At 33.0% G+C, this 21,979-nt stretch overlaps 12 protein-coding genes across 12 annotated transcripts; 4 read left to right on the forward strand and 8 right to left on the reverse strand.

The window, feature by feature from the left end:
* Positions 1-36: 36 nt before the first annotated feature.
* GLRX5 (uncharacterized protein) lies at positions 37-1,001 on the reverse strand (the record flags this gene model as incomplete). The annotated part of the gene is made up of 4 exons (XM_758718.2): positions 221-433; positions 585-683; positions 718-773; positions 834-945. The coding sequence occupies 4 exons, from the start codon at positions 943-945 to the stop codon at positions 221-223; spliced, it is 480 nt and encodes a 159-aa protein (XP_763811.1).
* nhp2 (Ribosomal protein L7Ae/L30e/S12e/Gadd45 family protein) lies at positions 995-1,800 on the forward strand. Its single transcript, XM_758719.2, has one exon. The coding sequence runs from the start codon at positions 1,252-1,254 to the stop codon at positions 1,783-1,785; it is 534 nt and encodes a 177-aa protein (XP_763812.1). The 5' UTR covers positions 995-1,251; the 3' UTR covers positions 1,786-1,800.
* Positions 1,801-2,279: 479 nt separating this feature from the next.
* On the forward strand, positions 2,280-3,850 carry TpMuguga_04g00178 (putative integral membrane protein; the record flags this gene model as incomplete). The annotated part of the gene is made up of 2 exons (XM_758720.1): positions 2,280-3,120; positions 3,252-3,850. The coding sequence occupies 2 exons, from the start codon at positions 2,280-2,282 to the stop codon at positions 3,848-3,850; spliced, it is 1,440 nt and encodes a 479-aa protein (XP_763813.1).
* A 60-nt stretch (positions 3,851-3,910) lies between these two features.
* Positions 3,911-5,199, reverse strand: Ranbp2 (uncharacterized protein). Its single transcript, XM_758721.2, has 2 exons — positions 4,504-5,199; positions 3,911-4,349 (listed from the first exon to the last, which is right to left on the reverse strand). The coding sequence occupies exons 1-2, from the start codon at positions 5,116-5,118 to the stop codon at positions 3,927-3,929; spliced, it is 1,038 nt and encodes a 345-aa protein (XP_763814.1). The 5' UTR covers positions 5,119-5,199; the 3' UTR covers positions 3,911-3,926.
* Positions 5,200-5,318: 119 nt separating this feature from the next.
* Positions 5,319-5,775, reverse strand: TpMuguga_04g00180 (uncharacterized protein). Its single transcript, XM_758722.2, has one exon. It carries the CDS (start codon positions 5,704-5,706, stop codon positions 5,470-5,472), a length of 237 nt encoding a protein of 78 aa, XP_763815.1. The 5' UTR covers positions 5,707-5,775; the 3' UTR covers positions 5,319-5,469.
* An 82-nt stretch (positions 5,776-5,857) lies between these two features.
* On the reverse strand, positions 5,858-6,324 carry TpMuguga_04g00181 (uncharacterized protein). Its single transcript, XM_758723.2, has one exon. The coding sequence runs from the start codon at positions 6,242-6,244 to the stop codon at positions 6,041-6,043; it is 204 nt and encodes a 67-aa protein (XP_763816.1). The 5' UTR covers positions 6,245-6,324; the 3' UTR covers positions 5,858-6,040.
* An 878-nt stretch (positions 6,325-7,202) lies between these two features.
* On the reverse strand, positions 7,203-11,642 carry SF3B3 (Mono-functional DNA-alkylating methyl methanesulfonate N-term family protein; the record flags this gene model as incomplete). The annotated part of the gene is made up of 4 exons (XM_758724.2): positions 11,114-11,642; positions 9,393-11,018; positions 8,408-9,262; positions 7,203-8,086 (listed from the first exon to the last, which is right to left on the reverse strand). The coding sequence occupies exons 1-4, from the start codon at positions 11,442-11,444 to the stop codon at positions 7,203-7,205; spliced, it is 3,696 nt and encodes a 1,231-aa protein (XP_763817.1). The 5' UTR covers positions 11,445-11,642.
* A 74-nt stretch (positions 11,643-11,716) lies between these two features.
* On the forward strand, positions 11,717-14,635 carry TpMuguga_04g00183 (uncharacterized protein). The gene is made up of 12 exons (XM_061305932.1): positions 11,717-12,005; positions 12,106-12,221; positions 12,268-12,472; positions 12,550-12,853; positions 12,921-13,023; positions 13,055-13,345; positions 13,420-13,510; positions 13,564-13,687; positions 13,760-14,023; positions 14,147-14,330; positions 14,433-14,527; positions 14,561-14,635. The coding sequence occupies exons 1-12, from the start codon at positions 11,867-11,869 to the stop codon at positions 14,625-14,627; spliced, it is 1,983 nt and encodes a 660-aa protein (XP_061161100.1). The 5' UTR covers positions 11,717-11,866; the 3' UTR covers positions 14,628-14,635.
* A 76-nt stretch (positions 14,636-14,711) lies between these two features.
* Positions 14,712-16,502, reverse strand: TpMuguga_04g00184 (putative integral membrane protein; the record flags this gene model as incomplete). Its single annotated transcript, XM_758726.1, has 1 exon — positions 14,712-16,502. One exon carries the CDS (start codon positions 16,500-16,502, stop codon positions 14,712-14,714), a length of 1,791 nt encoding a protein of 596 aa, XP_763819.1.
* Positions 16,503-16,525: 23 nt separating this feature from the next.
* On the reverse strand, positions 16,526-19,492 carry TpMuguga_04g00185 (uncharacterized protein; the record flags this gene model as incomplete). The annotated part of the gene is made up of 2 exons (XM_758727.2): positions 16,526-16,940; positions 17,082-19,492. 2 exons carry the CDS (start codon positions 19,490-19,492, stop codon positions 16,526-16,528), a joined length of 2,826 nt encoding a protein of 941 aa, XP_763820.2.
* A 75-nt stretch (positions 19,493-19,567) lies between these two features.
* TpMuguga_04g00186 (uncharacterized protein) lies at positions 19,568-20,453 on the reverse strand. Its single transcript, XM_758728.2, has one exon. The coding sequence runs from the start codon at positions 20,331-20,333 to the stop codon at positions 19,584-19,586; it is 750 nt and encodes a 249-aa protein (XP_763821.1). The 5' UTR covers positions 20,334-20,453; the 3' UTR covers positions 19,568-19,583.
* pctA (cytidyltransferase-like domain protein) lies at positions 20,008-21,915 on the forward strand. Its single transcript, XM_758729.2, has 3 exons — positions 20,008-20,922; positions 21,044-21,558; positions 21,588-21,915. Exons 1-3 carry the CDS (start codon positions 20,517-20,519, stop codon positions 21,822-21,824), a joined length of 1,158 nt encoding a protein of 385 aa, XP_763822.1. The 5' UTR covers positions 20,008-20,516; the 3' UTR covers positions 21,825-21,915.
* Positions 21,916-21,979: the final 64 nt, after the last annotated feature.

The raw sequence follows: 21,979 nt of genomic DNA on the forward strand, positions 1-21,979 counted from the left end.
TGTGTAAAATATTAATTAGACAATTATAATACACACGGTAAATTTAATATATTAATTTATCATATTCCTCAATATATTATACATTTACTCCAGTTACTTCCAATTCCATATATAATGTCTTAAATTTGTTTAATTACTTTTTTTATTTTATTTCAACAGTTGATTACAAAAAATTGTGTATTTTATTATAAAAAACCAGAAATTTTGTAAACTAAAGTTATCAGCTGTTGGAGTGGAAAAGGTTCTGCAATTGTCCGTTGGTGTGTAATTCACTGACGATATCGCAGCCCCCAACGAGTTTTCCATTGACATAAAGTTGAGGGAAAGTTGGCCAATTACTAATGTTTTTTACACATTTTCTCAATAATTCATGTGAAAACACATTTATATACGCGTAATCATTCAACTTATAATTATTCAAGATTTCTATCAACTACAACATCATTAATATGGTATTAGTTATGTGGATTAAATAGTTATCGGGAGTTAACACATTTTCTAAGGACTTATATAATAAGATTAGTACACAATAAAACTAAATATAGAAGTAGGTAAAAGTATAGTAAAAATGAGTAGAGTAGTACTTTGGCGGAATATTTGCATTGAGGATCTTCAGGGGTTCCTTTAATGAAAATGAGGATCTTTTCAGTTTCAATGGTTTTCTTGAGTTTTTCTTCAATCTCCTAACAATAAATAAATTAAACAAAATTTTATTACCTTTTCCAAATTTACTTCAGTTTCAGTTGAAAAGAATCTTTTACTCCTTAAACTCCCTAAACACCAGATTATAGAATACTATAACATAGTGTATTAAATATACACCATTATTATACCTTGATGTATATAATTGTGTATAGTATAAGAGTTAGAAATTGAAGTATAAGATGGAATTTTAAAATTTGATAAAAACCTCAAAAATCGAAAATTCGTTCTAATTAACCTCATAATTATTTACTTATACTCATGATTATGTAATTATAATAATTTACAATTTAATTATTCTAATTTATGGTTCAAAGTAATAGCAATATTGGGAATCCAACAACACAATTCTAACCTTAAATGGCGTCAAATTTATTTTAAATAATTAAATTAATTTTAAACTTAAATATTATTAATAATTTAAAATTTTATTCCAATAATTTGACTAATATGCAGTCAACCAAATTCTGCAACTAATATTCCTCAATTATATCTAAATTAACTGGGATTCCATTATCTAATTTAAAACTATAAAATAATATTTTCAAAATGAACCAGGCTATGGAAGCATCTGATAATATGTTGGAGGATTCCACATATGTTTCACCAATTGCTAGGCCCAAATTGGCTGGAAAATCACTAATACGTTCATTGAAGCTTGTAAAAAGAGCTTTGGCAGTTGAAAAGCTTGCAAAACAGCAGAAATTGGAGACCAACAGTTCTGAAGACCTGGCACTTACAAGACTTGTAAAACGAGGAGTTTTGGACGTCACAAAGTCACTTCGTAAGGGTTTAACTGGAATTGTATTACTCGCTTCTGATGTTCATCCTGTGGATGTAGTCTCACATGTGCCAGTCCTATGTGAGGAGCTATCAATTTCCTATGCTTACGTTGCAAGTAAAAGAGTGTTATCTGATGTTTGTCACTCTAAAAGGCCAACATGTGCAGTATTAGTTGTTAAACCTTTAAAAGATTTCTCAAACAGGCTTAAAAAGTTACCAGAATATGATAATAAACTTGATTATACCGAACTGTACCATAAAGTCGATTCTAATATCAGGAAACATCATCCTTATCTTTAATCTCGTACATTAACATATTCACTATTATTCTAGTATTAGTATATAATAGTATATTATTACTTTAGTAGTTTAACTGAGTAAGATAACGCCATTCAAATAACACCTTTTAAATGCTAAATAGTTAACTATTAAAGGATTATGGCTACAATAATAGTAAATACTAGTAAATTAGGAGTAGAATACAAAAATTTATAAATTAATGTGATAAGTAATTTGAACTATAAAAAATGTTAAAAATTTAAAAATTCAATAATATTCAAAAATTAATCAGCCAATTAATCGAAAATTATATATAAATGCATATAAAATAACTATCAGCTGAAAGAACAGCTGAAAAATTGCTACTGGGTAGGAAAATAGCTGCATAAATATATGGCTACTTGCAATCTGCTGCTGTTTGTAGATTACTTAAATATTTCACTAAATATCTTATAAAATAATTTTAAAAAGCTTCAGTTGCGATAAATTTAAATAAATTGTTATTTTAGTTTAAAATGGAGGTTTTAGCAAGGCACGAAAGTAAATCCCATTCTGAATCCTCAGTTTGGAAATCTGTGTTTTCTTGCTTTCTTTGGTTTTGTCTGGGCATTTTAGCCGCTTTCGGACTTAAAATTCACGACAAAGCTGCGAAAGTTTTTATGTTAATTTTTAAGCTCAATCCCGCTGACACCATATCTTTCGGCTTTAATTTTGAGATAATATCAGTTGCCTTGTACTTTTCGGGACTTTTATTAGCATATATCTTCTTTCCTGTGAGTTTAATTTGGCTAGAAATATTACTATACCTTACTCTTTTTATGTTTTTGGGTATGATTATACCCTCCCATATGCTGGTTAAGAATTCAACTGCCCTTTCTCGTGACGGGATAAAATATTTTTTTTACATCACAAATGCAGGTGCTAGTTTAGGTATTGGAGCTATTACGATGATCGGAATGGCTTTAATCACCGACCGTTTTGTTCCTGGGAAAACACCAATGAAGTTGATGTTCCACCTTTTAGGATACCCATTGGGTGAAATTGCAGCCATTTTTTCAGAATTTTTGGGCAGATTCACAGTTTATGATGAGCTTATGGCCGGCCTTGGGGCTAATTTGGCCAAGTTTCTGACTTACAAAATGTCAATTATTCTCGTATTAGTTTTGATGACCAGTATAATGATTATATTTTTCACCAAATTCAATGACAGTGATCACAGGATTTGGATGAAGTTCAATGCTATTAATAAATCCAGGATACTTTTCAGGGGTCTACGTCGACTCTCAGGACAAATTAAATGCATCATTGTGTTATTAATTTCTAGTTCTCTTTCTGGAATTTTCTCAGTAGTTTCACGTAAGTTCATAATAGTTAATGTCCCCCAAGGGGAACCGCATTTACACAATTTACTTGGTTTTAACTATATAGTACCAAGTATATAATACCAAGTATATAATACCAAATGTATAGTGTTAATAATTGTGTAGTACTTTATTTGATGAGTATATATACTGCTGGAGATGATGTTTTATTGGGTCGTGCCAAGTTGTTGTTATTTAAATGTGCTTTCGACTTTCTTGGCAGGTTGGTTTCAGGTTTAGTTGGCCTTTGTGTGGAAAGAGCGAGGACTTCGACGCGTGAAAACCAAGAAAATCAATCAGTGGCTAAGAAAGTTATTTGTTGTATATTTTCACCAATGTTGTTAGTTTTTATACTTGTCATTGTTGAGGTTGTCATAATTATGATCACTGCTTCCAAGGCATCTAACGATAGTAATGCCTTGAGTAGCCCTTGGTTAAGTCATAAAACTGGGATATTTGTTTCTTCATTTGTTGGTCTGGTAGCCGGTTTGACAGCCTCACTTGTATTCTCTCGTGGTTCAAATGTCAATGTAAACAAGGGTTTAATTGACGATGACGTTTTAATGGTTGATGATGTAAATTTGGTTAGAAGTTTTGTCCTTGGGGTGTTTCTACTCTTTGACTGTATTACAATCATCTTGATCAAAATTTTAAAATTATACATTGAAGGTGTCGTTCAAAATCAACAGGCTAGGGCAGGACAACCTCCTACATTAGTTCCATAATTTTAATTAACTCTTATATTTATGTATGATACATAGTATATAGTATATCACACACGTATATAGAGTGTATAGTATATTAATTGAATAATTTGCTGTTGACTTCAGCGGCTTCATCAAACTTTTCCTTGAAGAGTTTGGCTTGTTCGACGTTTGGGAACTTGAGTGCAAGTTGTTCTACTTTAGTTTCATCTTCGAGAGTGTTTTGTGCTGTCCAGACCCAAATCTTATCACTTCCAACGTTAGGTGTGAGTTTACACATGTTATTAGTCTGCCACACATAGTGATTTGCTACAACTTTAAAAGTCTTTTCCTGCCTTAGCAAGAACCTAATCTTGCCTGTCTCCTTGTGACGTAGTAGCTTCGATTCACCTAGTCCACGTTCCTTCCATACTCCAGAACCGTCAGTATCAGTTGCCCAACGGTACAACTTCGATCTCTGACTCCAAAACACATCCTCATTCTCCTCACCTGTCTCCACCTTTATCTCCTTTACTTCTACCTACGTCATTATTATAACCGGATAAGGGTATTAAATATTACTGTTAGGGCATTATCATACTAATAGCATCTAGTAGAGTACTAATTATACTAATGGTATCCCTGATAGGGTATTATTATAGTAATAACTAAGTAGTAATTGTGTAAACGAATACTTTGGGTGCTTTCCAATCACCTTCGACAACTTCCTCTTCTTCAACGTATTCTGGTTCTTTCGAACTTGTCTCAGGTTGTAATGCCTTCTCCATTCCACTCTTCATACTCTCAACCACACTCTCTACCGTACTCTTCAAACTCTCCAACTTATCCACTTTATTCTCAACTTTCACACTATTAGTATCAACTGTAGTAGTAGTATTGTTAGTGGTAGTAAGAGTAGAATCAGTTTTAACGCCACTGTCAACTGTAGTACTAGTACTAGTTTCGAGGAGTTCATTAACGTTATGCTTCATCTTCCCGAAAAAATCCTGAGCTCCGTCGGAGACGAAGTTGAGTGTATCCATCACCTTCTCAGGCATTTTATCGAATGATTCGGTGACTGAGTCTGCGACTTTACGTGCGCTTTGTGAGACGTCGAAGGTGAAATTTTCCGAAAAATTCTTAGTCTTGTCAGACACGAGTGTAAACGTCTCTTTTACCTTCTCTGCTAAATTTTCAGTGGCTTTATCCGACTTTTCCAGCGCGCTCTTGAATGTGTCGACCATATCTTTCTTCACCTTCTCTGCCGTTCCAGTCACTGAACTTACTACTGAATCCAACGTCTCTGCCATTTTTATAAAACTCGCTAATTCTTAATAATAATGTTATAATTACTAATTAATTCTATCTCAACCCCCACACATCAGCCACTAATCATCCTATCCAATTTTTCGTCCAATATTCAATGGATTTCAGCAAACCATTAAGTTATTATTAAGGAAATTATTATATAATCAGTAACTGTGCCAATAATATGAATTATGTTAATGTATACAATTTTTATAGAACATTATTTAACCAAATACTTGGTTAAAATATTGGAATTGATCAACACCAGTCAAATATTATCAAAAAAATAAATTATTGGTGAAAGAAGTCAAAATTCGTAAAAAAGTGAAAAGTTTTAAAAGGGTGTAAAGATATTACTTGAACGAGGATTTGAGCGTTTCAGCGACTTTTTCATAGGCGGTTTTCGTTTGTTCTCTGACTTGTTCGTAAGATTGTGAGAAGTAATTTTTGAGTTGGAAAGTGACGTCGTCGACTTTCTTCTTCGTTTGTTCAACCAAGTTTTCTTCTTCCTTTTTGCCGCTGAGCGTGTCTGTCATTTTCTTCTCTACCTTCTCTGCCGCGTTATTCATCGAATTCACTACAGAGACCATGGTCTTACTTATTCTCACTGATTATTTCAAATAATAATTGTTATGTGTATTTCACTACCCCATACAATACAACAACATAACCATGCTACAAATATAACCACGGTACTATATGAAATATGTAATAGATGTGCATATGACGTGTGTATGAGATTAAAAATTAAAAGGGATTAAAGTCCACTATACCACCAGAATCTTACCACTCATCCCTAACGACACACATCATAGACTTAATATTCAACACTGGTACTCATAGCATAGCATGTGTTAGAGGGGAGTTCGAACCTAGTAGCACTGGGTATTAGATTACTGATATGGTATAGAATCATCTAGAGAATTATAGGGCCTCCCTTGACTTATCCCTTGAGGACCTCTCAGATGACTCCGATGGAGAATCATCGGATTTCTTGTCCCTGGATTGTGAGTACTGCTCCTTGGTCCGGTCTGTCTCATCCCTTGAGGTGAATGTGTCGCGTACACGCTGGCTCACTTTCTCCGATGATTCAACATCTTTCTTGACCGAGTCTGATAGTTGTGTCATTTTGCAAGTAGGTTAACAGGGGGAATACCGAATTGACAAATTTAATACTAGGTTAGAACTGAAAATAGAGTTAAAAGAAGTCGTAGAGAAAAGGAAGAGTGAGTTATGTGTGTACCCAACATGAGAGAATAGAAACCTTACATTTGTGTGTATGGTATACTTCTTGACGTTGTGTCCAATTCCCCAATCTTCCCTTTACGCCTTTATTACCATACGTGACACTATATATTCCCTACGTATTTAAATAATTATATTATTTAATACTACATTCATCGAAATTCCCCTTAATTTAGCTGAAAAATTAAAGAAGTGTATATATTTGTCACCTAACCCCCCCTTATATAAAGACAAGGAATAATGTCAGATTCTTTCCTTCTTGGCCTATTCATGTCACTCCACCAGTTTTGTTGTCCTTTTACACCTTTTTTACGATGACGAATTTTCAGGAGTTAATTCCGTGTATTTTTTGAAAAATTTAAAATTTCACATCCACACACCTTGTCAACTTATCTTTTTCTCACTTTTTTCTGATTATTTTGATTCATATTGTTTATTTTTATTACGGTTACTTGTTTTTAGAGCTAGTTTACCACAAATTCGCCGTAAATCAAATTTATAAACACCACACCAATTTTTTACTTGAGTTTATCACGTTATTTACGTACACATTTTTTATTACTCCCGTCACATTTATTTATTTTATTATTTTCCACACTATTAATCCAATTAATAGTACTATTTATCATTTTAAGTAATATTAGTAACATGTTATGGGAAGGTTCCATAGATATATATGCCATTATTTTACTATTAACCACCAGATATGCTCCTAATAGTACTAAAAATAAATACGAAGAAAAGAATAGTGTGATAAAAATATAATAAATACTAATAAACCAAATAATGACCAAATAACGTGATTAATAATAATATACCAAGTAATAATAGTGATAAAAAATTAGAAGACTCTGTTTCTGATGTTCTTTAACTTCTTGACAACCTCTGCAACTTTTAGATTTAATTGATTCGCGACATTGAACTTTTCATCTCCCAGAGCCGTGAACATTTCGCATAAATCTCCGTCGACGATATTTTGTACTGGGAAATAATAACTTCTGAACATCTGCACTTCTCTTCCTGTTACTGTGTCAATTTGGTTACACAGTAACATTTCCAGATGCTGCAAAAAGTCCAGCTCATCCTTACTAACAAATGGTATCAGCACTCCAATTGAGCCCATCAGCGTGGTGTACAATACCACTTCTGAGTGTATGGGATTAATCCTAACTCTCTGCAATGACGTCACTATATCCCCTAGGTGAAACTGGTTATGATACTCAAAGTAATTACTCCTTACAACATCCTCATTGTGTGGTACTCTAGACACAAACAATGAGTCAAATTTATCCCCGGCAATCACGGTGCTATAATCCAGTAACTCCATTGTTGACAGCCATCTCGGGCCTGTGCTTGTGGTTGTTAACTCAAACTCTCCCAAATCTTCACCGTAAAACTTTAACCTCAGTAACTGCACACTTTCTCTAATATCACCACAGTATATCCTACTTCCTACCACTTTAATATCCATAAATCCGTTACTCGTTAAACTTCTGTGTTCTCCCTTTAGTAACATTTGCTTCCTTCCCAGGGCGTACATTCTCAGTTTACTCCCAATTGCGCAGAGCAATAACTTATTTTCATAGTTATTAAAGCACCGTATCCAGCCCTTGGTGTTTGTTACATGGAGCAGCTTAATTGAGAATCCTGTGTTACCCAGATTTGCATAGTTGGAATCATACTCATACACACGGATACTGCTTTCCACTTCATCGTTCCCATCATCTACAAAATGTGTTCACACTATCAGTTATTTTTATACTATTGGTTATTTTTATACTATTGGTTATTTTTATACTATTGGTTATTTTTATACTATTAGTTATTTTTATACTATTAGTTATTTTTATACTATTAGTTATTTTTATACTATTAGTTACAGTTAGAGTTATTTTTTACTAAATAGTGTAAAAAATTGCAACTTACTGTATCACTAAATAACTAAGCATATCACTAAATAAAAAAGTATACAAGTATATAGGGATGATATATAACTATTGCACCACTGTAAAACTATACTATATAATCAAACTATGTATAACATACCGTTATTGGATGGGTATAGATGTGCATTTTTGATGGTTCCTACCACTAGCAATTGTTGGCCATTTAATACACAACTATATGCTGCAGTCGCTGCTTCATTTTCTGTAAACAACAACTTTGCTATAGTTTCCATGTTAACTGGGTTTATGATTCTTATACATGAACTCCACTTGCCTGGACCCGCTCTGTAATTTTTCAATTCCATAGGTTCAAAATGATCTCCTTCCAATTGTATTGACGTCATTTCCTTGTTAATCTCTTCCACTTGTTCTGTGTTATATGAATTGTAATCTGACTCCACTACCAACAGTAACACATTCAATTGACCTGGCACTGGACCCTGTGGTACTGCCGGATTAACTCCTGTATTAAGGGCACCCTGGGTTAATGTGCTAGAGGGTAGTAAAATTAATTTTCTCGGTGTATATTCCAATGGGATTGTAATTTCACTGAAAACATCACCGTTAACTAGGCAACGGAATATCTTCAAACTATTTCCCAATATGCTCACAAACCCATTCAAACACAGTAAACTATTGAACGTATCAATGCTATCCACTGACAACATCGCGTTACTGGGTGACAATGTGACGGTTGCATTAGTGGAATTGATGTAGACCGGGAGTATTTCGAGGTTCCCATTCCCACTAGTTGGATAATTTGGCACCACAATAAATGTCTTCACAGTCAACAGTAGCAGACATTGACGGTCCAGATATTGGACTAATTTAAGTCTTAACGGTTTAGCGCCTAGAAATCTTGATTCCTGATCACTTAAATTCCCAGCCACATCAACTGTATTACGTATCAACACACCGTTATTCAGTCCAACGTATAAATATAATTCATCAACACCTACACAATAGATAGTGGTTTAAGTGGGATTGGGGTATGAATAATACCATATCAACTATATACCTAACTATATACTTAATAATGTATTAACTATATATTATCAATTTATTAAATATGACTATGGTATTACTTGTGGTAAGCAATGCTACTGATTCTGGTAATGAATTATTCCCTAGGATTTGTGATGAACATAACTTTAATGTCTTGTCCAACTTCATAACTCTTACAATATTATCAATACTACCGCAACAACAGAACTCAGCTTTGTTTCCTGAGACTTGATGTTGTACTGCTAAACACGTCACTTCTGTAGATAAGTTTCTTCTGCCCACTTCTACCAACTCTAACACATCAGCTTCTGTGAGTTGGAAATATATTACTTCACCCCCTGTTAGCACTAATACCAATTGTGTATTATTATTATCTGCTAATTTGACTCTTTTCGTTGTTTGAACTTTCCACTCCTTAACTACGTCACCTGTTAAATATCTAAATCCTCCATCATGCACCTGCACAAATATTCCACCACCCACACTGCCACTGGTGGAGCCCATGTGGCAAGAGTGCAGAGTTGTAATTGAAGTGAGAAAGAATGAATCAGTGACTTCTTCAACAGCCTCTCCAATTGATAATACGAGCGTATTGCCTTGAAATGATATGATAATATATTCATCGTAGTTGGACTCAAGTGACTTAATTGTAAAAACGGCTTTCGGTCTACCTGGTAACTCATTAAATGCTAACTCTTCAGTATTAAAACCATATCTTAAACATTTAAGTCGTGAATCGTACCAGCGCCCACATGCTACAAATATATCATAGTTGTTTAATCCCAGCACATCTACCACTTTCATATCCACTGCCAGTGCCATTGAATTCATTCTATCTACGACGGCTAAATTCTGTAATTTCCTGGGCTTAAAAGCTATAATTGCATTTTTAGCGTCTGGGTGTAAACTTGTGCAGATAACATCCTTATCGCCATTTTCTAGTGCTGTGAACTGATATAGTTTATGGTCACCTGATTCTGACCCTACAAATAAGTACCCTGACCTTAATATACACATCGTGCTAGCCACATCCACCGTATCAAAGTACCTCACCACTATTTCACTCACAGTAGTATCATCGTGGGATAATTCTATCTTATACAAATCTCCGTACTCTGATAACAGTAGTATGAAGAAAAAATCCTTCATTCTATGCACTGAATAGTTAATGATCAATAGGCTATCGGTTTCAGCCATTTGCAAACGTCTTGGGTATGAACAGAAAACATCAGGGTGTTCTAAATTTTTATACACAAGATAATTTTCACAGCAAACTAACACACCTCCTGGTCCTCCTGGCACTGGTACCAACAAATGTGCTGATAAATCCACTGGCAATGTTACTTTCTTTACTACATGGTTCAGTCCTAAATCCATTTCCCAAAACGACAATCCTTTACGCAATAAATCTGTTTCCATTTCCTTTGTCAACTTTGTTTGTATATCCATCTGTACTGTGTCGATGGCTTCATAAGATTGTTCTAGTGATGCGAAGATCGGATTATCATAACCCACTTCTAGAGCTACCAGATCAAAACACACTGAATGGCTTTTATGTGCTTCTAGTGGTGAACTGATTGTAAGATTTGCTTTTGAATCTCTGTTTAGTATGTATACAAATTTCTGGCGTTCTACTGCGCCTATCATTAACGCTCTTCCCTTTGGATCTACTGCTAAATACTGTCCTGGTACTATTCTTCTCACTCCTAAATACATAATCAACAGAGATATCCAATATCTAAGATAAGGGCTTATATACTAATGACTACAGATCATATACATATATATCAAGGGGTAATACCTGTTTTCCCATACGTTTCACAATGTAATCTTTTAAATGAGTTTGTCTGTGTTGAGTACTCGAGAATTACTATTCTACCGCTGTCAGATGTGACTACCAAATAATCTCTCTGTGCTCCTGTAAGTCTAAACGCTGCGAGGGCTCTTACAATTCCAAAGGCTTCAACACTCACAAGTTGCTGCAATTTCCCAGAAGCGTTTAAACCATAAAGTTCAAGCACGTGAGCTCGAGCAACTACAAATTCCTGTGCCTTCGGAGCTGAAAAACTCCCCGGAACACTCGCAGTCACACCCGTAGGCTTCTTCAAAGTCAAATTATACAATACTGGCATTTTAACACTTTATAAACTATATTATATTATTTATTGGGTGACTATTTGGGATGAATACAATATTGCGATGAGGTAATATGGTATGTATATGATAATTCCATAACCTTGATGGAATCTAACAAATATTATTGATTCAACAAATTATTAAAAAAAATAATTAACAACAAAGCTAAAACATAGTAACAAAATTTTCATAAAAGATACTTTTATAGGCGATTTCATTTCTATGATGGGGTACGACATCCATTCTTATTTCTCTCACTTTTTTACACTTTAATTAACACATAAACGTTATAAATCAGTGTTATCTCAATGATAATATTAAAAATTGTAAGATTCATATTGTAAAATTCAAATGTGTAAACTACTCATAAAGAATTTTATAAACATTATATAAATTTGGCTGATGTTTAAATTTTCGGATGAAATTTGAGAAAATAATAATCATTTTCTTTTTCTCAGTTTGTAGAATTTTTTCAGAATGTACCGAATTGTTTAACATATTAAGAGAAATCACTCTTAAACACTATGGAAATATCGCAGACGAACTTCAATTACAAAGTAATTCCAACCCCTTATTTTCCCTTAATCTACAACAATTGATCCTTATTTTACCCCTATTTATACTATATTTTACACATTTATATAATATTAATTATAGTATTGGAGACTAAGATTAAGGACTCGATTGTGAAAGCGAGTGAAATGTTAAACTTGGAAAACTTTGAATCTTCCGATTGTGAGCCTGATTTCTCTTCATTTTGTCCTCAAAATTGGGTATCTTAACTCTAAATAATTATAATAGTGGTATAAATATGTGTAGTATTATTTGGGTGACGGCGTACACTGTAAGGCAGACTCTGGTTATAATGGTCCTTGTGACAGGGTCATGGACTTTTCAGATAAAACCCCTCTGGACAAGTTACGAATATCAAATGACTGCTCAGTTCAATGGCCTTGTAAATTAAACAAATTAACATTTATTCCCAAAAACATCTTACAATGTCCCAAATTCTGGTATACTCACGGTATCACTAAGATTTACACCAATTACTTAGTTATACACAAATTTTCTAAAATAACACTATCACTGATGCGGATGCAGAAGAATTGTGTGTACCACATGAGAGTTATATGGGAGTTTGTAATTCAATATCATTAGAGGATTTATCAAAGGACAGGGAAAAGTTAACATTAAAATGTGGTTTAGAGTGGGACAATAACCTATTAAACACTACTAATTTGTCAGATTTTAGTGAAAATTGTTCATTGGGTTATACTGGGTCTGAATACTCTGGAAACGAGTTTTGTGTCCCAGATGATAAATACAACACTAAATTTCAAGGTAAATTATACTTCAAAGATCTTCAAGATAAATTCTCTAAAACTTATCAGTACAATTTGACATGGTATAACAATTGATATTTCCCGTCACTATAACTATAGTATATATAATAGTGATTAACATGTGTATAGGAATTTTAAAACTCGTAATGAGGAATACTTGGATGAAAAATGTCCATATAAATGGAAATTTGATCCTAACACCTCACTATGTCTTTCACCTCCTGACTATCAAGTAATCTTAAGCTAGTTAGTGTAATTTGTAGGGTCCTTGTCAGATTAGGGTTAATTTTACGAAGTTTGATAGGAAATTGAAGAACATTTGGGCCAACGTTTGCTTGGTTGATTTTTACCCAAATGAGCAGATCGCACCAAAACCAAACGCTCCAACTCAGAAATTTTACAAAGATGGAGCTATTGAGCCGGAGCTTAAAATTGTTAAAAAGAGCCAAATTAATGAACTCAACACTCCAATTGACGTGTTACAACGACAATTAAAAGAATTATACAAACTTAGAAAATTGTCACACGATGATAATTTCTTATCAACACTTCAAGTAATTTGTACAGAGTTTAGTTACGCATCTAAAAGTGTAGTTAAGTATATAGCATTGTTATATTGATGATTTAGTATACAATTGATAAATTGGAGAAGAAAATAATCGGACCAAGTTTCCTTCAAATTTCATCGAATATTGTTAAAAATAAACACAATTGTCCATGTACCAAGTTATCTACCTATTATTTAATTATTCATCGAGTTAATATCGTGTAGATAATTGGGATAAGTATGAGAACATATGCATAGCACCAAAAAGTTATCAATTTTTTGTACCAAATTGCTTTACCATCATTAGTCGCTACAATCTCAAATCCAACTCCACATGCAGATTACAATTGTACATTACAACTATCTATTAATCCAGCCATTTAATATTTAATTATCTATATAGTTAATAGTATTTGTATAGTGATGAGATGATGGACGAAGATTATGTACGAGAGCCTTGTCCTGAGGGCTGGAAAATTGAGCGGAAGTTGGATGGGAAGATTTTGCGTACTATTTGCAGGGCTAAAATGGGTGAAATTAAGCACAATTTCACTCAATGTGGTACAAAAGTGGATTTTACTAATATTTCTCCTAATTTTAAGAGGATTTGGGCCTTCACTTGTAACGCTAAGTTTCCACCAAGATCCCCTGACACACAACTCAAATGCAAAGAAAACTATTTCAAGTACTTTTTACACTAATTTTACTATTATTTACTAAGTGTTAATATTTGAACTAGTTTTATTGTTATAAAATTAGTTTTGTTATTTACAATTTACTCCCTACATTTTATAAAGTGTTGGTTTAGGAAGTGTCCTTATGGTTGGAAAGAGGAAGCTGAAAGTTGTATAGCTCCAAATACTTATAATGGCCCATGTGACAAATTCGTCAAGCTTAGCCAAATCGCAACTCCAGAACTGAAGAAAACTTTCAGTCAAAAATGCTTAGCTTTCTGGGACTGCTTAGATAATTGTGAAAAAGATTATTCTCAAGTATTTTTTCTAACTTCCATATTAATTATTATCTTACTCTTTAGTTTAGTATTAACTGTATATTAAGTATAGCCCTAGTAAATAGTATTATTATTGTGATAGGTATGTCCTAAGGATTGGAAATGGGACAATAATAAATGCATAGCAGCTTATAAATATGATTTTCCTTGTAAAAATGAGTTTAAACCACCAAAAGTGTACGTTTACTATTTGGAAACATGATTTATTAGTTGGAATGAACTTTCTAAGCAAGAATTTGAATTCACCTGTCAAGCTTACTGGCCTTGTAAATTATAATACCAAACACACCATACAATATAAATACTCCAAATAAATATATCTTGTATACTATATATATACATAGTATATATATATATAATATTAAACGGAGAAGAACAATCTTCGATTTTCTTTTGAGAAATTGTTAAATATGAATGTAGAATTGAGTTTTGTGAGAAGTGGTACTGAAATTGCGATATTTAATACCATCAGTTTGAGTCCAAAACTTAGATCCAAATCCTTTATAGCGTTACCAGTAGAGTGGATTAAATCGAGAAACACACCAAAATATGGTATTAATTTAAACCTAAATGTGATTGGAATTACGAAATCATGCCCTGCTATGAAAAAGGCATCTTTGGGCTTATTGTGTCCAAGTCCTCTATAATCACCGTTTAACATCTCATTTCCATACAAATATTTAAATAACATTTTACATTTTGAGCCTAAAGTTACATCAACTTTACTCTGCACTCTATAACACAAATTAGGAGTATTCAATCCTTTCCCACCCTCACTTGCAGGACTATCACTTTTATACTTAATTTTATTCATCAAAGTCGTCTTGATTAGGACGGGATCTTCGAGGTAACTGGTATTTAATTTGTAATTCAGGTCATTTGTTATGGTTACATTGCGGGTTCCAAAAGCTGTTGAAAGTACGTATTTAAAGTTACCTAGAAGCTTTAAAAATCCCAAACTAAGCTCGAAATCCTTAAAATTTCCCTCCTTTTCTCCAAATTTCATCTTCTCTAAGCTCGCTGCTGTCACTTCTCTTATCTCATCTAATTTTTTTACGTCCAATTTCCTATGGCTCTTCAAGCCAACCCTCATATTCCTTAATCCAATTTTATCTTTAATTAGGGATTTTAGTTTCTGTTTAAATGGTCTTAAAAAGTTTAATAGAGATGTAATATCATTCTTGCTAAACGACAGGTTTAGTGTTAAAAGTGTCGGACTTGAGCAATGGCTGGTCCAAAATGATAAATCGACAACATCTGAAAACAGTGAGAGCCTGAATTTGTGATTATACTCCAAAATTTTTAAAAGGTTAAGTTCCGCTAAAAGTTTAAACACTGATTTTGTGTCGAAAAAGTTAATATTTCTGTAAATTAAGTTCAAAACAGGACCACCAGGTGGCAGAGATAACGTTGGTGCTGTTAAATGAATTATTCCATAGTCATCAAAAAAGAAATCCAAATACACTTCACCTCTATCTCTATGAATCACATATTGTAAATTCTCGTATAAACCTGTGTGCCTTATCGATTCAAAGACGATAGGGTCCAGTTTAACCATTTTTTTATCCTTGAAAATCTTTTTAAAGAGGTAATTATTGGGAATTTGTGTGTAATTCCCTGAGGGGAAAGTTGTTAAACTCGATTTAATTACATTTTCCTCTTTAATCTCTATTACTTTATTAGACTCTGAATCTTTTATAAATAACCTAAAATTACACTCTGGAATTGATTTTTCCACACACTCAACTACTAATTTTCCAGACTCATCGTATTCATAACTTTGTACGGAGCTGTTAAAATATCCTTTTTCCTTATAAACATCGTTAATGAAGTTTATTATTGAGTTTGTAACGTTTTTCTTCTCGTTTTCGTCTTCTATTTTTCTTAAAAGGCTAGAATCTATTCCCAGTTCATTCAATTTGCTCTTTACAAATTTAGAAACTGAACAATTGTTTAAAATTATCAAATCAGACTCTTTCCCCTTAGTTTTAACACCTAGAAGGCTATTTTTTTGCAACAAATTTGTAATTTTAGGTAAAATGGCACACACATTAGGGCTTCGATCCAAAATCCTGGAACTGACACAAACATTTATACATACTGCGATAAATATGAAGTATATAAAATTATTGCGATTATTATACATTTTCATTGAATTATTATGTACATTTTGTTTCAAGGAATTATTGGCAGTTCTATCAAGGGTTGTGGTGGAATCTTCCCCAAAATAGTCTTCAGATCCCTCTTAAATGCGAATTTAATAAATGCCTTATTCATTTCCTTTCCTTTTCCCATTTCCAACAGCACATTTCTCACAAGTGTTGGATTTTTTCTTGACAAATTAATGAAAACTCTGCCTAACACTTTGTTTAAGGATTCACATGTTCTAGCTGAATGAATTTTAATCCCAAATAAGAGTAATTCTGAGAACAAAGCTCTGTTTACTACTTCTTTCGACACAATTTCCATGAAATCCACAATTCTATAATAGCACTTATACCTCAACGTTGAATTCTTCTCCTCTGGTACTCCTACTACATTCTCATCCTTTAGTACTATTTCTTCCAACATCTCAAATATCATCATCAATCTACAATTAATTGGTGAATTTAAAGTATAATTTTGTGTAAACTATTGTATAAATAGACTAAATTGTGAATAATTAAAGATAACATAACACTTTTGAAGACTAATTTACATCAAATTATATCTAATTTAAAGTGCAAAATACCTGTTTTCTATGAACTGAAATGAGTTGATTGCAATTAATTTAAATATTTCCAGGAGAATTGTGACTATTCTGAACCTTTTCAGGCCTAATTCTAGGGAATTTGTGAGACAGTCCCAGATTTCATGAACTCTAATTCTGAATATATATTCACTTTTAGAGCACAAAATGAGCGAGCGATAAAGAGCCAAAAGTGCCAAATACTCCAAATTACTATTATTAACACTTGTGTAATATCTACACCTCGTTATTATTAACGTTGATATCGTAAGTATATAATCACCTTTTCCCGTCTCGTCAAATTCCTTTACTTTATCCTCACCATCACAGATCTCCTTGTGATTTAAATTATTATTAATATAAATTAAAATGTAGTTAAAGCTGTAAAATATCCTCAATAATCTGTTGGAAATATTCGACTCTGTCAACGCAGTTATTTCATCGAAATACTTGCAGAACTGTACCGTGAGATCAAAAATTACCTTCAAATCAATTGAATTATTACTGAAACTAGTCAATGTATACACCAAATCTGGGATTATTTCCGTGTCAATATTATACACTATCTTCTTCACTAAACTATTACTATAATATTCTAACATAGTAGAGAAGTCCGACTTGTCCGTTATTTCAGATTTTTTGACATAATTTCCAAAATAATTGTTCAGTTCACTCAGTAACAATGCTGAAGATTGCGACAACTTAATGTAATCTGAGTTATACTCCGGGATAATATTAAACAATAAATTCTCTATATCATAATGTGTTAAATGTTCTTCATTACAATTCTTCAACAGCGTTGTTAATAAATCAATCACTCTAATTTTATACATTACCACTACATTTTCAATAAAGTTTTCAACAGAATTGAACATATTATTGAGTTTTAACGTGGATTTCAGGTTCAAAATAACGTCAGATGTTACACTTTCACCAACTTTTGACTCAAACAATACAGATGTCAATTCATTTAAAAGCGTTAAAGTTCTAAGTTTAATTTCACAGTTATCAACCTTTTCATACAGTGATATCAGATTTGAAATAGAATCTAGCTTAACCTCTGTAGTTAATTTACTAAAGTACAACATTGAAATTGTGTTTTTCTCTGTAGGTTTAAGGCTAATTTCGTCAGAAAATGTATCATTTGTGTCAACTAAATACTTCTTATTCACTAGTCGAGTTTCTAAAACTTCGCTAAAATCAACTTTTAAACTATTTAATAAAAATTTCAACACGAAATAATTATCCAATTTCCACGAAATCAAGTCACTGATTATCAAAAATGAATTGAACGTTTTGACTGAATTCTCATCATTTTCGTTAATTGATTTTGTTACAACATCTCTTAAAATTAGTTTAAAAGACACTGGAGCAGTTTCTAAACTCTTGCAAATTTGAGACTTAATATCCTCATTTGTGATAGAGTCCAAAATTACACCTGCCAAGGTATATTTAAGATTATCATCTAAAAACTCGTATTCTATAAGATCAGTACAGAACAAACACACTCTATTATTATGTTTATTCCTAAACCTCTTTATTATGTAACTTATTGATTCTACCGTTTTTTCGAGCAAATCATCATCCTCTTTATTATTTATTATATAACTTAAGTCGTTCAAGTTACTAGAATAGTTTTGGTTTCTACTATTCAAAAAGTATTTAAACCAAACTGTTAAACAATCAACTGATTTAGAAAACAGTGTTCTGTTCAAACTCGATACTTTGTTTACAATTCTTGAAACAAGCCCAGGGTAAACCTCAAACACGTTTAAATTACATGGTATAAACTCCAAAGATTCCAAAATCTCTTGTATAAACTCATCTGAGTCTGTGTTCCTAAAAATTTCCAAAATAATATACAAAATTTTATTCAATTCCTTCTCATTTTCGAGTGAACTGAATACATTTAACAAAAGCGGTAAAAAATCACTAAATATATCCGAATTTTTACTCAAAGTTTCAGAATTTATTTGACTAGTATCATTTGTACACAGAACTTCCGACCATACTTTAACCAGCGAAAGTGATAGAATGTCAGATTTATACTCAAATTTATAATACTTTAATATGTTTGTCAGTTTTAAAAATATTTTAATGTACAGATGGGAAAATTCGGGGTTTAAATCTCTTATTTTCAAGAGCCTTGTTGAAAACAGGAATAAAACTCTGCTTAAATTATCCAAAAATTGGTTAAAATCCTCTTTAAGCTCATTTTTTATCAAATTACATCCAAACTCATCTGAGTTAGTGTTAAATTTATCAAAATTGGGACTAGAATTTGGAATGTTTAATGATTCTAAAGCTGAATGGAGCAATTTAAGAGAATTTAATTCATCTTCAGGTCCATTCAAATAGAAAACTGAGGAAACTGCTCTATTCAGAGAGCATTGAACCTCATATATATTTAACATTAAATGATATATTTATCATTGATTGAACTCCCCACCCAGAATCAAATTTCTATGTGTTTAATAAATAATTATGAATAAAATTTAAAATATATTATTTGGATTTTAAAAGCGCTAAAGCTCTTTCTCTTTCGGAAGATTCTCTGGATAATCTTTCACTACGTAATTCCTCCTTAGTTTTACGCTGTTTATTTTTAGATTCTCTCCCTAACTGGGAATACTCAGTGTAAGAAACCTCATTAAAATCATTAGAATCCGGAGGTTTCGGCTTCATATACCAAGGTGTTTGTTGTTTTTTAAAATCTGGTGTGACTTTTGCATTCTCTTCGTCTACGTAAACGTTAACCTTTCTCGGCCCCTTAAAATCAGAGTTATAAATGTAATGACCACTTTTAATTAAGTGTTCTCTTCTCCTAATACTCGCCTCTTCAGCTTCTCTTTCCTCCTTTTCGAAAAAATTAATGTGCCCCGTTTTTTTCTTCCCATCTTCCTTCTTTATATCTTCATTTAATTCAGGGAATAAATCACTTTTTTCACTTTTAAATTCATCTCCTTTATCTTTATGTTTATTTTTATCTCTTTTTAACCTTTTAACCTTAAACCCACTTCTATCCTCAACTTTAAGCTCAGTTTCTACATCAACATCTCTGTTTTGAGTATCCTGTGCCCTTCTCCTTAATTCTACCAAGGAATCACTTAACCTTTCCCTCTTTAATTTCTCTTTATCGTTGAGCTTTTTTTCTATATCCCGATGTTCGTCGAATTTGACCTGGTACTGCCGGTCGTGCCTGTAAACATTCCACTTTTTCTGTGGAAGTATGTTCAAGCCACCGTGTCCACCCATTTTTTAAAATTATAAAATTTCCGGCCTCATGTTTAACAAATTTCTCGAACTAACTTTATATATTTGGCTCATCAGTAGGGGGTTATCTGATCTGACTCAAATTCACAATTTATATTGTATTTGAATAGTTTAATGCTATAAAATTGATATATACATGAGGTGAAAATTTTTATTTAATTTAAGATGAAAGAGATCGCAGAGGAAACTAGAGATTTGACTGGCCGTCGCATTTACGTGGACGGCGTTTTCGATTTAATACATTGGGGCCATCTTAATGCCCTAAGACAATCCTACGAACTCGGCGGACAACTTGTGATTGGGGTTATATCAGATGATGACACGCAGAGGGCCAAGGGGATCCCCCCGATTTATACTGACCAGGAGAGGGCTGAAATAGTCCAGGCCTGCAAGTGGGTGAACGACGTTATGGTTGGCGTTCCCTACGACGTCTCTTTGGACTTTTTGCTGAACACTGCAAAGTGTGATTTTGTGGCCCACGGAGACGATATCGCAATCGGCACAAGCGGAATTGATTCCTATATGGAACCAAAAAACGCCGGACTAATGATACATTTTAAACGATCCTACGGTATTTCATTCAGTTTACTCATGTTTATATATAAATTATATACTATACTAGATAATAAATCTATGTATATTACATTAGTATATGTAGTATATAGTAAACATAAATCTAATAATGTGATCAGGAGTGAGTACATCATCGACATTGTCTAGATTAATTGAATCGCTGGAGTATGAAAGATTTTTACATTTAACTAACGGGAATCACAGGTCAATTCCTTCAGATTTTGAGAGTGACCTTTTAAAGAACGAGAACGACTTATTGAACGAGGGCTTAACTGAGGCTGAAACGATAAGATCTTATGAGTACCACGTTTCATACCCGAGGTGCAGATTAAACTTGAATCTGCTTTCAAAGTTTATACCAAACAAAGAAAGGCCAAAAGATGCCAGAGTAGTATATGTGGATGGGAGTTTTGACCTCTTTCACAACGGACACGTGAGATTTCTGAAGAAAGCCAGAGCATTGGGAGATTATCTGATTGTCGGAATCTACGATGACCAGACGGTCAGAACTATTAAAGGCTCACCGTTTCCATTCACCAATATGCTTGACAGGTGCCTTGTAGTTTCAGCAATGAAGTACACTGACGACGTCATTCTAGGCGCTCCTTACAAAATTACTAAGGAATTTATCAAGGTATTTTTTACTCATTTAACTTGTTTTAGAACTACGGAATTGATATTGTGGCGGTTGGAAAGTATAGCGATTCTAGGCTTATTAATGTTGCTTCAAACCCTTTGGAAGTCGTGGAAAGCCTGGGAATTCTCAGATACGTCGATTCTGGGCTGAAAACCACCAGCTCAGAAATTATTAAAAGAGTTTCTGACAGAATGGGCCAAATTAGAAGAAATGTGTCGGATCGCTGTAAAAAAGAGCTAAATCACTACAAGGATTACTACTGATTTTTGTGTAAAGCAATTTCAGCTTCCACCCAAATTCACTTTTTTGGACATATACCAACTTGAATGTAATAAAATAATGATATAAATTGTTTTTATATATAGTATATAGTTTTATTGACCACCTGAACCCTAATTATTTACAGTTTTTTACTAAA

The sequence above is a fragment of the Theileria parva genome, assembly GCF_000165365.1.
Source record: "Theileria parva strain Muguga chromosome 4 map unlocalized ctg_529, whole genome shotgun sequence".
NCBI lineage: Eukaryota > Apicomplexa > Aconoidasida > Piroplasmida > Theileriidae > Theileria > Theileria parva.